Raw genomic sequence first — 15,111 nt, 5'->3', positions numbered from 1 at the left:
GCTTATAGTGATGTCTAGCACTGGGGCATCATGCTGCAGACATGTAGCATGATGTCCCATCCAGTCACATTATCCTTACACCAGTCTGACCAGTCCTAACACTAACCTCTTAATGCTGAGCACCAAGCGATGCAGCTGTAAATACCATTTTTGTAAGTCTTTGGTATTACTCGACTGGGGATCAAACCCATGACCTCCTGTATCCGAGGCAGATGCTCTAACCACTAGGCTTACCATAGATTATGTAATATCTCTTGGTGTTTGTCTGTTATAATATGCATATACAGACAGACAAACAGATAAAAAGTGATAAATAAACAGGATGGATATAAGGAAATATTAGGGAAAAAAAGATAAAAAAATAACATTTGCATGATAATGTATTCATTTTTAGTTGGTTGTTTTTGGACCCAAGTTCCAATGTAAATACCTCCAGTACTTTTGACAAATCAATCAGTGGATGATTTGTTAAATTCTGATTCCACGCTACAGCCTTGCGAATTTCCTCATTAGATAATGTCATGGTTCGTGTGGAGGTCAGATCATTTGCCGTGTCAATCATCCCAAGAAGCCGCAGGAACTCCAGTGTAGTGGAGAGTGTTGAGAGACAATCAGAGCTGTCCTTACTGAAGTTAGACTTGATCCGCTGCAGGAGGCAGTGTACACTCTGCTTGTGCTTTTCAAAGGCTCTTAAAATGAAAACAAGAATTTTGTGGAATACCAGGTTTAACCTCCCAACATTGATGTATAATATATAGACATGTTTCAAAGACTTCAAAACAAAATCTTAATATTTTTCATGATATTAAGGTATGTGTTTTAAGACTCTCAAGGTCTAATGATGCTAATTCAACCAGACATCATCAGCTGCGGAAAATTTAAAAATAACCACTGTATTTGCTCATGCAGGAAAGACAATGATCATAAAGCAGAGCAGAGCCCTTTGCATTGGCCATTTACCTTTGGGCTTACTGAATGATATCTGCTAACACAAACTCATTACTTTGCATTCAGTAGTGCTTTTGTTATACATACTGTTTCAGATGGAAGAAAGTGAAGTCATGATCAGTCATCAAAACAAGGGCTCTGACACACGGCAGCAATGTATCGTATTTGTGACTTGGCTGTGCTATGTGTTCCAATAGTGTTGATATTATACTGCTAATCTGTTCTCCACTGGGCAAGGCATTGGCCAGCTGTCAAAATCAAAATTAGTACCATATATACTCACTTGTCAAATTGAAATAATGGGTAATGCGAATTTACATGGATCATATATTTTGTTTTAAAGCAAGCTTGGTACTACTTGTGAAACGGCAGTCATGTTTAAATATTATCTTTCATTGGCACTGCATTTGCCGTGAAGAAAGTTAAATAGGTAAGGAAGAAAAAATTAAAAGATCAAAAGAAGAAAGAAGAAATAAAAAAAGATCATGGAGTAATAGGGACAGAAAAGATATAAGAAAGGAAGATTTAAATTGCATTTTCAGTTCCCACTCTAAACAATCTGGCTGCTAAAGTGGTTCCTGAGTTTCAGATTTCATTAGATCTTAAAAGCTAAGCTGGAAGCCTCAGTTACAATAAAGAAGAACTGATCTTGGAAAAAAGCTGTACTAAATGGTACTAAAATCAAATCAATCTGTCATATTTACTATCAAGAGGAATCAACATTAAAACCATATAAATCTCTCAAATTTGCTTGGTGCTCCTATGCAAATTTCTATATTAAAAGAATGAAGTTCATACTGTACATTCTATTGTCATGCTCATACTGTACATTCTATTGTCATGCTCATACTGTACAGTCTATTGTCATGCTCATAATGTACATTCTATTGTCATGCTCATACTGTACATTCTATTGTCATGTTCATGTAACTGACTGCATGAACTCCATACCACACCACCCACAGTGTACTTACAAATTAATGACCTTTCCCTCCCTCCCCCATATGAATTTAACACTAAGAGGAGACATTAGGGATGAACTGTTTTCTAAAATATATGTTTTACATTGAAAAATAAGTAATGTTGTATGATGCTATGAACTACCTGCTCTTGAACTGTTAGAGTGGTCTCCCCTGTTATCAAGGCAATTTCAACATCACAAAGTTCTTGCAAAATTGACTGAAATGAAAATATGAAAGTTTATTGCAAAATTCTGTTGTTAAACATAACCATCAAATGGACTAGCCAGAAAAATAACTTCAAAAAAATCTAATTAAAACCATGAACTCTGACATAACAGCGATCTGAAACACCAATAAAAATTATTGTTCTGTTAATTACTAGTTCACTTATTTTTAGCACCCTGGCAGACAAACTGGTATTTTATGTTATTCTCAGTAAACATATTTTCCAAATGATGAGTTTCACTTTTCAAAATATGAAAGCTGTAATCTGACTGGTGAACCAAAAGGTCATGACCTTGTATTGATACCCATCAAATCAACTTTTTATAAGCAGATATTGACTTTAAATAGATTGACTTAATACCTGTCCAATGAGTGCCTGGAAAGACCAATGATACTGTAATGATAGTGTATATATATTTATTACTACAAACATTACAATGTATATCTGTCTAATTAGCAGTAATTTTTCCCACTTCAAAATCTGATGATAAGAGAAGTGGTTAAAAATAGGTCTTATTAGGGTGCCTGATAAATGGTTTAACTCTACACATTATAAGACTTTAATTAAGACTAAAGTAATGCAAATACTATACTATTTTCACCCACTTTTGTAAAGATAGATTTCCAGATTTGTTCCAGGATTGAATTCATTTTTTTCAAGGTTCACTTATGACTATTGCTGAAACAGTGATCAGGATCTGAATTTCAGTGTGACAAGCTGAGTGTTGTCACAGATAGATTCACTAGATTTGGAAATCTGGATTTCTTCAAGGGTGTGGAAATTGCTCATGTCTGCCCAGAAGACAAACAATTGTTTCTCTCTGAGTGAAACTGGGCAGGTCTGAGGTAGAGGAGAGCTGGAAGTCAATGAACTTGTCTTCAAACTGATGCAATTGTCAGTTGCTATACACAGACTGTCACTAAGCTGAAACATAAATTCTACTGAAATCTCAGATCCTCTCAAGATTCGGGTAACCAAAGGCCTTCAGGGTCTAGTCATGTAAAAATGAAACTTTGCCATCATCTTTGCTGTAACTTTCTCATAGAAGGACCTCAGCTGGATTGGAGAAATGTTGTCTGGCTTCCATACCCACTGCTAAGAAAGAATTCCATGCTAGTTTTCTGGTGACATAATGTTGGCTTTTGTAATGCTGGCGGATACAATGATAATACTCATTTTCACAAACTCTCCCATGAAATTCCATAGAATTCATTCCATCTCCACATGAAGGTATCCCACCATAGCATAACCAGCCTTGAACATGGTGTTACAGTCATTCAGTGGTTCCATGGCATACAGAAGAAAGTGATAAGTCAGTTTCATTTCTGGAGATTTTAAGGTTCTCAGCATCTGTTCACTCATCTCTCTGGCTCTGAATAGTTGACCACTGATGTAAAATGTGTGCAATGCATTTCTAGAGTGACAGCCCCTTGTGCTACAATGCCTGGTGAGCTTCTACTCCTTGGTGTTGGTAAACTCCAGAATTCCTCATACACCTCTCTATGCTTTGAACTGCAACTGAAGTGGTAGTATGTGTCGATCACAAGTTCCTCAACTGAGATGACTAATTTCTTCAAACCAACTGCATGCAGGTACTGGTCAAATGGCAGATACACCCAAGGTCAATTACATCTGGTTCCTGTTCACAAACACTAGAAGACAGAATTTTTTCTTGCCAACCATTATATCTGCATTATCACTGAAAATCCCTACCAGGTACTTCCATGGGATGTCCGACTCTTAAGACTTCTTGAAGACAGCTGAAAAGGTTTTCATCAATTCAATATTGCAAATGGTCATAGCCAGAAATTTGGTCTTCACTCTGAAAAAACCCTTACAAGAATTACTACACACTTTTCATCACTGCTGTCATTAGATTCATCCATCATCATTGGAAATGGGTTTTCCTTGCAAAGTGAAGTTACCTGGTTGTGAAAACATAACCCTACACAGCTTAGCAACCAAGATGGGTAAATTATGTTCCACCAAAGTCAGCAAACTGAACCTATGCCTTTCTGGCACTGTTTACTGATGCTGGTGCAAACATTTGCACCACTTTAGGCACATTATGTGATGATTTTTCATTTGCAGAGTGCTGCATACTTTTCAAGTGTCTTATAACATCATTTTTTCTCTCACTAGAAATGTTCAAATGTGCAATGCAAGATGTGCAGTACACAAAGCTTTCTTCCTTTTCATTACACTTCACACACTCAAATTCATATATCCAGGCACTGCTAAACTTGCAAACATTTTTCTTTTTTTTACAGCATATTTTTCTTCAAATCCGTTAGAATGTGTTTCAATATGGTACCAAAATTATTGTACATGTATTTCCAAATAGTTCAAGAACTCTTTTATACTTATCTGGTTGCTTGCAATCTGTTATAAATGGTACATTACTCATTACTCAGTACTGAAATACTGATAAGTAAAACAACTTGTGAGCGTACTAATGCATCAGTACATGTCACAGGAAACTATCCGATTGTTTGTAAAGTCAAGAACAATTTCACTGACGGATTATGATAGTCGTAAACAGTCTACTGAATGTTGTTTTAGCTGGAAATACCTATGCTAGGCACATTTTGTTTTAGCTGACAATACTACTGCTTGGTACAAGTTTTAGCCTGAAATACATATGCTCGGCTGATTTTTGATTTCTAGGAGTGTCTGTCAGCATAATTTTAGATTAAAAGATAGGATCAAAAATCAAAAGTCTACCAGACAACCTAGGAGACTTGGCATGTACATAGTCCCCAAACCTATACTGATAGTCACAGGGGTTCATACCTTTTCTTAAAGTTTACCTAACAATAATGCAAGGAACAACAATTTCCCATTTCTCCTGTGACCTAATTAAGAATCCAAACTGATATTATAAGCAACACGTCACACAGCATAATAGTTTAGTACCAAAATTCAGCTCAGAAATTGACATTTTCAACTTCATCAAATCTGACTTACTATAAGGAACAGCAACCAGTTTCTAATCTTGTGTTTCCTCTGACACTTCCCACCCCATTTTTGATATTTGGACATTTATGTTGGAGTGTTGGGTCAGAGCCAATAGCTTTTATAGTTAGAATTCATTACAACCCTGCAGTGGTGGCATAGGGTAGCTGCATACCAGTAGGCCTTGCAAACTTAAGCAATGTTACATCGAGTCATGCCTGATAGGAAAACAATTTATTTTCTCCACGGAAAATGCAAGTATTAAATTCATTTGTCACTAATCTGCTGACAATATGTCAAAACTACAGCACTGATGAAACTTGACTTTGTACTCGCCATTTGCATTGCTAGTCACATGACTACACAAATTTTGCAATGTAAATGTCTATGACATCAGAGGTATTATTCCGAAAACAACCACCAGAAATCTGATGATGTTGCAGCAACCTGGACAAAACCAAATTCATAATGCATCACACATGTCAACACGGTAGTCATGTGATACAATAAAACCATCACTGACATGTGCTTGATGGGTATTAACCAGGTAGTTGTTCCTAGTTGACAATTATATGTCTGTTCTTTCTTTTACACACAGTATGCCACTTTCATTTAATATTTTTGATTTTTTTGGAAAGGGGTTTATTGTTGATATCAAGTGATTACTGGACCTATGACATCATGGACATGTAGGTTGCAAGATTTATACATTTATGTGACTACAATGCAAATGCTGAGTACCAGGCCATTTATAATTGTCACAATTTCTGAGAAAATAAATCATTTTCCTATCAATTTCATGACTAGAAATAACATAAGTTTAAGTTTGTTTGTCCAGTTAATAGCACTACACTATGACACCACCACACACCAACTTATGGAATGGAAACTGGCTCAAACCCCACACCTTGACATAAATATCCAAATAACAAAAATGGGATGGGAACAATCAGAATAAACTCGGATTACCCTTTTACTAATGTTACCAAAAAACCTTGGCCATGATCACACTAACTTAATATGCTAGTGAAGCATTCCAATTGGAATACTGCCCTCCCAATGGTCTACAAAAATGAGGTCATCAGCTGGCACCTTTTATCCACCAAGTGAATTTCTACATATTTAGCAATGGAGAGCTGTGGTCAAGGCTACTATTGACTATAATGTTTGGTAGCAAAATTCATCACAAAGGAGAGCTGTGGTCAAGGCTACTATTGACTATAATGTTCGGTAGCAAAATTCATCACAAAGGAGAGCTGTGGTCAAGGTTACTATTGCCTATAATGTTTAACACTGTGTTCAGTTTTGAATTCCAAATAAAATTTCAATAAATGTCTTTGTCCAAGAATTCTGTATGAGCACTTAAATATTCCCAGGGAAAAGAATTAATCTCTTAGAATCCAAATAATTTGAAGAAAAATTAAAGTATCAAACTTCAACTGGTCACAACAGAAAAAACACTACCATGACGATGAAGTGTTTAAAAGCCACAACTAAAATTATTTCTCAATATATCACTATTATATCTGACTATTGCACAATTCCGGTAAAACCAGAATTTTGAAATAGAGGTTATTCACATGTGTAAAGTCACATACACCCAGTACAGCCGATTCCACCCTATATATCCACACTAAAAATAAATTATTTTTTTAAAAAGTTGTCTACTTCAACTCTTACTAAATCTGTATCACGGTCAGGAACTAGGTCAGCTTTTAGATATAAAGTTCTATTATTATATATTTATGAAAAAACAATCAGGTCAAACTAATTTCTGGAAAATGTCAAATTCCAGTAAACAAACATTACATTACTATATATAACATGTAATGGAATTTAGAAAAATTAAAACTAACAATCAAACAATTAAATTAAATCAAATATAAATTAAATCAAATATACATAACAGACACGTTGGTTTATTGTGATGCTAGATTGTTTTTCATACCTTCCACATAAGAAAAGGTACCAATATGTGGACTAACTAAACTACAAGACAAATCTAACCCACCAAGTGTTTGCATTCACTATACAAGAATGTTTACGGCAAGCACCCAAATGATGCATACTGCAACCTCTAAATATTCAGTCACAACTTAATAAATCTGAGTTATGAACAGTTCAGTTGTGACTCATTTACGCAAATGTTTCTGTCATCAAGTGGTGGCAGAAAATAGCCCAGGTTTTTCTCGACTTTCATGGATATTTGCAAACTTGAAGGACACTCCTTCGGTCACAAAAAATCATTTCACCTGACTTTTTCCTTGATTTCTTAGTACCAATTTAATCATCATCATCACTATCATCATTACCATCATCATCATCATTGTAGCATTAGACCTAATTAATCTTAAAGCTCAATTCAGATCACTCTGACTATGCTTGGAAGATACACAATATGACGGATGACCTGTCCTTTATTTCAGTTAGAACTCCTAACAAGGTCTAGGGTTATCATGCAAGAAAGTGCAAACTGAATGACAAATTAGGTCACATTGTCTAACTCCAGAAGACCAGTTGAAGCATTCTCACATTAGGCTGTCAATGGTCAGGTTTGTCCACATATATACATGGCAGTACTTGCCCCTCTGTTTGGTAAATTTATAACCTAATTTCATGCCTTTTCCTTCCTTTCCAGTATATTTATACATAAAACTGAGTCTTCAATTCTGCTTGCTTAGCAAACATATTCCTGTGCACCTCAAGTCCTTACCTTCAACCTTGTTGCATCCTTTCTTGGGATGAGCACATGGCAGAGTGAGTCTGGGTAACGGTGCATGAACAAAGCAATGGGTGCTTTTAATCTTTACATGACTTGTCTAAAAATTATAACTCATAAACTTGTTTGATTATATTAGAGTCAATACAGTGATTCCACTCTTCAAACAGCCCCCCACCCCACCCTTACCAGTGGCCACCCATTTCAGAGTCCCATAGCAGTTTGTGTTTAAAACTTCCCTTTTTAGATGACCATCTCTCTAACACAGACAGAGGCCAGGATATTAGTGTAAAAACTGTCAAAATGACCCCTCCTGAGCAGCCATATGTGGTTTACTGATAGAAATCTCTTGAATATTAGTGATTTCTAAATTCAACACACATGCTGAAAAAGTAATCAACTTTAATCCATACAAATGGGGTAAGTATAGTATATGATAGTTTTATACTTTGCAATGTTACTTTGTTTCATTTGTAAGCAACATGTTTATGTGAATTTGAGTTCAGGACATTTTTGTTTCCCTTGGCAAAAGAATCATGGTTTACCTGATGTTTGTCTGATTATTTGCTAAAACTGAAGTAAACAGACCTGACCTTCTTTAAAACTTTGTTTATAGTTTGGGGTAATTTTCAATTAAGAAATGGAGTTCTTTCAGTAAAGGTTATTGTGACATAGTTCAAGTAGGGATATATATAAGGTTGTTTACATAAAAAATTACTTATTCCTATCCAAATACCAGTCTTTATGGAATCAATTTTAGCTGTGTTCAGTTATAATTTGAGAGGATTTATTTACTTAGATTATTCATTGGAATTACAAAGTGCTTATTGACTTTTGGACAAATCACTATTTTGAGATTACTGTAAATTTATTCAAGGACATTCTGGACTGTATCACTGTGATATGTCAAGACTGTTGGCACATCAGCTCATACAAGACTTGGAACATCAGTACATTCTATAATGAAATTCATTTGTTAGGGTTATTTGGGATTTAATTCCCAATACTATAAGTTCCTTATAAATTTTTAGTTTGTGTGGTACGGAAATAAATTTGTTGAATTTTACAAAACTTGTTGGTTTTTCTTTTTTGTTACTTAGTTTAAGATCACAAAGTCAGAACACACACACACACACACACACACACTCTCCTCCTGGCACTCACCAAAACACACACTTGATCCTGGACATGTACTGGCTTGTCAGATTCCATTTTCAAAATCTCTAACAACTTGGAGATCAGGTCACCAAACTTCTCTGACTCCTTGGAACTAAAGAAATTAGATTTGAGAGAAAAACAAAAGTTTAATACATGATTAACCATAAAACAACAATTGGCTATAGGTCTGCAAAGTTTCAGGTGTTATTATACTTGAATAGTGAGAATAACAGAGTATAGGTATGCAGAGTTTCAGGTGCAATTCAACTTGATTAGTGAATATAATTCAGTATAGGTGTGCATGTTTTCAGGTGTAATTTACTTGACTAGTGAGTACAAATGAGTATAGGTATGCACAGTTTTAGGTGTAATTAGACAGGACTAGTAAATATGATTTAGTTAGGTATGCATAGTTTTAAGTCTAATTAGACTGACTAGTGAGTACAATTGACTATAGGTATGCACAGTTTTAGGTGTAATTAGACTGGACTAGTAAATATGATTTAGTTAGGTATGCATAGTTTTAAGTGTAATTAGACTGACTAGTGAGTACAATTGACTATAGGTATGCACAGTTTTAGGTGTAATTAGACTGGACTAGTAAATATGATTTAGTTAGGTATGCATAGTTTTAAGTCTAATTAGACTGACTAGTGAGTACAATTGAGTATAGGTATGCATGGTTTAGGTGTAATTAGACTTGACTAGTGAGCACAACTGAGTATAGATGTGCATGGTTTTAGGTATAATTAGACTTTACTAGTGAGCACAACTGAGTATAGATGTGCATGGTTTTAGGTGTAATTAGACTTTACTAGTGAGCACAACTGAGTATAGATGTGCATGGTTTTAGGTGTAATTAGACTTTACTAGTGAGCACAACTGAGTATAGATGTGCATGGTTTTAGGTATAATTAGACCTGACTATTGAGTATCCATATCAGTCTGATAATACCCTTTATAACTGACAGAGATACATGCCATTTAGACAGGGAAAATGATCTCTAGAAATACAAAATTGGTGTACATTTGCATGCATTTTTGAAGTTTACAATCAATTTGTAATTTTGTGGAGTGCATTTAGTTTGCATTTCTGATGTGTGCATTGCATTCTGAGGTATGCAATTAGTCATTTCTGATGTGTGCATTGCATTCTGAGGTATGCAATTAGTCATTTCTGATGTGTGCATTGCATTCTGAGGTATGCAATTAGTCATTTCTTCGGCTGCAATTGGCAAGCATTTGCATGGTTTGTGATTCCTTATGCATTTCGGAGGTGTGCAATAGAATTATTTAGGGTGTACACATCAATAAGTGCATGTGCCATTTAAAATGTACCCATGGTAATCAACATGAATATGCAAATCATGCATATCATTAAGACATATTTCTTGTGAAAAATCAAGTAAAAGTATTTGCATATATCCAATATTAATAATTTTGTGTAAAAAATAACAGATACTGAATGCATTTACATGGGCGTTATAAGTATATGACAGTGAATACATAAAAAACATGCTATAAGCACAAATAGTTGATGCATTAACTGTGTATTGTAAGTATATGACAGTGAATACATTAACATGGGTGTTATAAGCTAAGAAAGTGAATGCTTTAACATAGGAGTTATAAGTATAAGAAAGTGAATGCATTAACATGGACGTTATAAGTATAAATGAATGCATTAACATGGATGTTATAAGTATAAGAAAGTGAATGCATTAACATGGATGTTATAAGTATAAGAAAGTGAATGCATTAACATGGATGTTATAAGTATAAATGAATGCATTAACATGGATGTTATAAGTATAAGAAAGTGAATGCATTAACATGGATGTTATAAGTATAAATGAATGCATTAACATGGATGTTATAAGTATAAGAAAGTGAATGCATTAACATGGATGTTATAAGTATAAGAAAGTGAATGCATTAACATGGATGTTATAAGTATAAATGAATGCATTAACATGGATGTTATAAGTATAAGAAAGTGAATGCATTAACATGGACGTTATAAGTATAAATGAATGCATTAACATGGATGTTATAAGTATAAGAAAGTGAATGCATTAACATGGATGTTATAAGTATAAGAAAGTGAATGCATTAACATGGATGTTATAAGTATAAGAAAGTGAATGCATTAACATGGATGTTATAAGTATAAGAAAGTGAATGCATTAACATGGATGTTATAAGTATAAGAAAGTGAATGCATTAACATGGATGTTAAAAGTATAAGAAAGTGAATGCATTAACATGTGCGTTTTAAGGATAAGATTTCTTATAAATTTATTAATTCTTGCTAATTGACAATATGGATAGTATTTTTAACACTAGATACAAACCAAGGACATGTTTTCCATATAAGCACTGCATTTGAATGAGAATCTGCTACAAGATCAATCCAATCTCAAGCTTAATTGAGTGATAAACTATTTAACATTTTTAATATCTATCAAGCCATGAAGGACACATTAATGAAAGGTTAGTCATATGTGTATACTTAAAATATTATGAATCTTTAAATTAATATTTTGGTCAAAATTTTATGCAGTACTCTGCTTTTCCAACACTGCTTTATCCAATATTACAACTTACTCAGCTCTAGTAAGATTTAAGAAGGCACATTTGATTGCGGGCTGTGAAATGGCATAGGCCAGGAAGTTGAGGACTCGACTCCGTGTGGAAAGAGATGTTATCTGCTGCTCCTTTCCAACAGAATTCTCTTCTTTGGGGGTCTGCTCAAGGTTTGTAACCAGCATGTCCAATATACACCTGACAAATACAAAAGCATGTTAATGACTAAAACACAGTATTTGGAAGTGCTGCATGTTATATCTCTCTTGCTGTCACACTTTTACCAAATGGTTTCAAGTTTGTGATTTAAAACATGCAAATATGTGCCTTAACTGCCCCTGAAGTTTCATAGGTAAGAAAGTAGACATTTTGTCGGGATACACATATACCACAAAAATTACCATTTTGGGGCGTTATGCAGTCTGACCTGAAAATTCTCATTTTTCAACAATGAATTACTCTATTTTATGATACAAACGATCTTCAAAGTTTGCAAAAGAAAAAATTGATACAAAGATAAATAAATAAGTGAAAATTCAAAGGAAATATGAAAGAGGAGTCCTTCCTTTTTAATTTTTTAAATTCTAATATACCCTCTTTGTTATATACAGAGATCTGTGGGAAAAAAATGATTATTACAATTAATTAGCCCCTCTGATACCTATTTTTGATTGTACAGTAGTTCCCCTCTTGAACGCCAACCCCCGACCAGCGGCCATCTGCTTCTTACGGCTAGAATCCCTTGGCACTTACGAGTTTATATTCAAAAGTACCCCTGAAGAATGACCACCCCTCTAAAGCGACCAGCATATCAGAACAAAAATGTAAAATGTTCTCCTCATGGGTGGCCACTTTGTTTTCCAAATTTATCCAGGACCAATAATTAATTCATACTTAGCTTTCTTACCACGTGCATTATATATACTTCTCACAAAATATTTAGTCCTCTCTGGAAAGGCCACCTGTCTTATAAGGCCACTTTCCTGGTGCAGTAGAGGTGGCCGTATAAGAGGGGAACCACTGTATATATAAAGTAAAGCAACATTTTTATCATGCAAAAACTATAAAAATGTCCGTGCTCTTTTCATTTCACTAAAAATTCCATAGTGCTGGGTAAAAGTTGGAATAACATGAAAACCTTTTGAAAAAAAATGCTGTACACTTTAAATTCATTAGTAAAAAAACTGGTTACAGACACTACAAAATGTGTTGCCTGAACTAGCGTATAAAACCTCATTGATTATTTTCTGATTTATCGTGACATTAGAAAAAGTTTGAAAATATCCGTAATACATCATCTTTGCTTTAAAATTTCAAAGAAATGGATGGATGCAACACGTTTATCATTATTGCATCATGAAATATATCATAATGAAAATAAGAATACAGTAAAACCTGTCATGAGCGACCTCTGCTATGAGCGACCACCTGTCATGTCCGACCGCAATCGTAATGCACGGATCGATTTTACTATATAAACGCTCTGTTATGAACGACCACCTGCTGAACGCGACCAGCGACCGCGATTTCTTGGCAAAATATGTATTTTGACACTGCTATGAACGACCGCATCGCCAAAAAATCAAAACAGATTGACACCACTGACCTTAACTTAATCCTTTGTAAACACTAGAGCTCGGGATAAATGTAGTATGCAAACAAAGTGCACATTAAATAACACTATAGTTGAAGAACCATATATCGGGATAAACACCTCTAACCATCATTTAATCCTTTGTAACAAAGACGGCAAAAATAGCAAAGATTGCTCTAATAAAGTATTTAAAAATAATTTGTCTTGCTACAGTACCAGTTTTGTGAAATTTACAACTCCAGCGTACGGTGTCATTTGTAAACTGCAGTAAACCAGACTAAAGTACATGTCACTAACCGCCATTGTAGTGCCGAAGTCATGTGAATAGCCAGTACGAGTAATATCAAAGGGAGTAATGATGGATATACGCAGTCAATTTAGAGGTTTGTATTTTTTCTTTATCTGTATGAAAACTCACAAAACGCCGGTAGTCCTTATGTCCAAGTGAGAAATCGTTTAAAAGGGCTTCAGTGTTGGTTTGAGTACGTCGTTTGCTTTCCAGTTAATCCATAATGCCTGGAGGGTGAATGAGCTCATTGTCTTTAATACTAGTAAGTGAGAATCATTTCCGGATTTTTTAAAAATTATTTTTTATTTCTTTTGTTAGTGTTTCACCAAGCCACAATCTGTTTACGTGGGTGCAGATGGTCGGAACATTTGTTTATCGAGCTATAACGCTGTTGATTTAAATAAATGTACAGTATTGTTTCCTGATGAGTTAATTATGTATTTTGGTTTCATTCATTGGTACATAATATATATTTATTCCACAATTCCCCAAAACCTGATCAAAACCTATAGTCTTTATAACGTCAACACTAATAACAACGGCAGAATCTCCGCTGAAAAAAAGAAAAATTTTAACACTGGAAGAAAGGATTAATGTCATTGAAAGAAATGAAAAAGGTGAGACCACTCGCAAAATAGCAGTCAGGATAAAGCGTCGGTAAAACGCAAGTTCAAAATGTAATCAAAGACAAGAAGTCCATTAGAAACGAATGGCAGAAAGGTGCACAAGCACAGAGGAAATATGCCACGGCACGACGGACAGTTTACGGAGATCTGAACGAGCGAGTATGGGAGTGGTTTTGTGTTGCAAGGAGTAAAAACATACCAGTAAGTGGAAAGTTGATTCAGGAAAAGGCAATAATTGAGATACATCTTCAGACCAAAGAGCTGAGTAAAACATGTCAACAAAGAAGTATAATGGATTTCTTTTAAAAAAACAGTGAATAAGTGTATAAAATAAGATATATACATCATATCTAACTGTTCATTTTTTGTACATATTAATGTGATGTTGAAATATAAATTTTATTCTCGTTGTTTGATAGATGTATATCTTTATTATATAAAGATATTTTGAGAGGAATGCATGCATTATTTAACAAGATTCATGAATAAAGGATATGATACATGTACAGTGAGTATGGGTATTAATTATTTTTCAACAATGCTAACTATTGACCCTGAAAACCAGTCCATTTTCACACACCTCTTATGAGAGACCACCTGTCTTGAGAGACCACTTTTGGTTGGCAGAAGGGGCAGTCTCTCATAACAGGTTTTACTGTAATCACTCTAAGTGTTAATAAACATGAATGGGTTTCAAAGACCCTGACATTGTTATGATGTTCTAAATAGAAGGAAGGGACACTTAATGATGGAGCAAGAAGAAGAAACATTGTCTGGCAGTAGTAATTGTATATGTGTATAGATACAACTTGGAAACCTTAATTTCTGTATCATCCAAAACCTAAACAAGCCTTTTAAAGTCTGTTATTGTCATTTCAGGTAAATATAAAAATCATGTAACTGAAGTATATCCCTATATAAAAAGTGTATGCAGTGCCTTTCAGCCATGAAATTACCCAAATTTTTTATAAAAATCACATCAGATCACTTCACTAGTCATATACTGTCTATGACTTGAAAAGGTGGCTCTAAGATGTATCACACAAAA

General features: G+C 34.6%; 1 protein-coding gene across 2 annotated transcripts in view; it reads right to left on the bottom strand.

Moving 5' to 3' along the window:
• The window catches only part of LOC149785893 (protein virilizer homolog), a 160,433-nt gene that overhangs the window by 26,285 nt on the left and 119,037 nt on the right, over positions 1-15,111 (bottom strand). For both annotated transcript variants that reach the window (XM_089979888.1, XM_089979889.1), the window contains exons 28-32: positions 11,576-11,752; positions 8,975-9,080; positions 2,053-2,127; positions 1,036-1,196; positions 431-689 (exon numbers count right to left, since the gene is read on the bottom strand). In XM_089979888.1, coding sequence (XP_089836014.1) covers positions 431-689; positions 1,036-1,196; positions 2,053-2,127; positions 8,975-9,080; positions 11,576-11,752 — 778 coding nt within the window. The remainder of the gene's footprint in view (positions 1-430; positions 690-1,035; positions 1,197-2,052; positions 2,128-8,974; positions 9,081-11,575; positions 11,753-15,111) is intronic.

The sequence above is a fragment of the Sinohyriopsis cumingii genome, chromosome 13, assembly GCF_028554795.1.
Source record: "Sinohyriopsis cumingii isolate HCF-2022 chromosome 13, ASM2855479v2, whole genome shotgun sequence".
In the NCBI taxonomy this organism is placed as follows: Eukaryota; Metazoa; Mollusca; class Bivalvia; order Unionida; family Unionidae; genus Sinohyriopsis; species Sinohyriopsis cumingii.
Note: the sequence above shows the minus strand (reverse complement) of the source record. Positions and strands in the feature narration are given on the sequence as shown.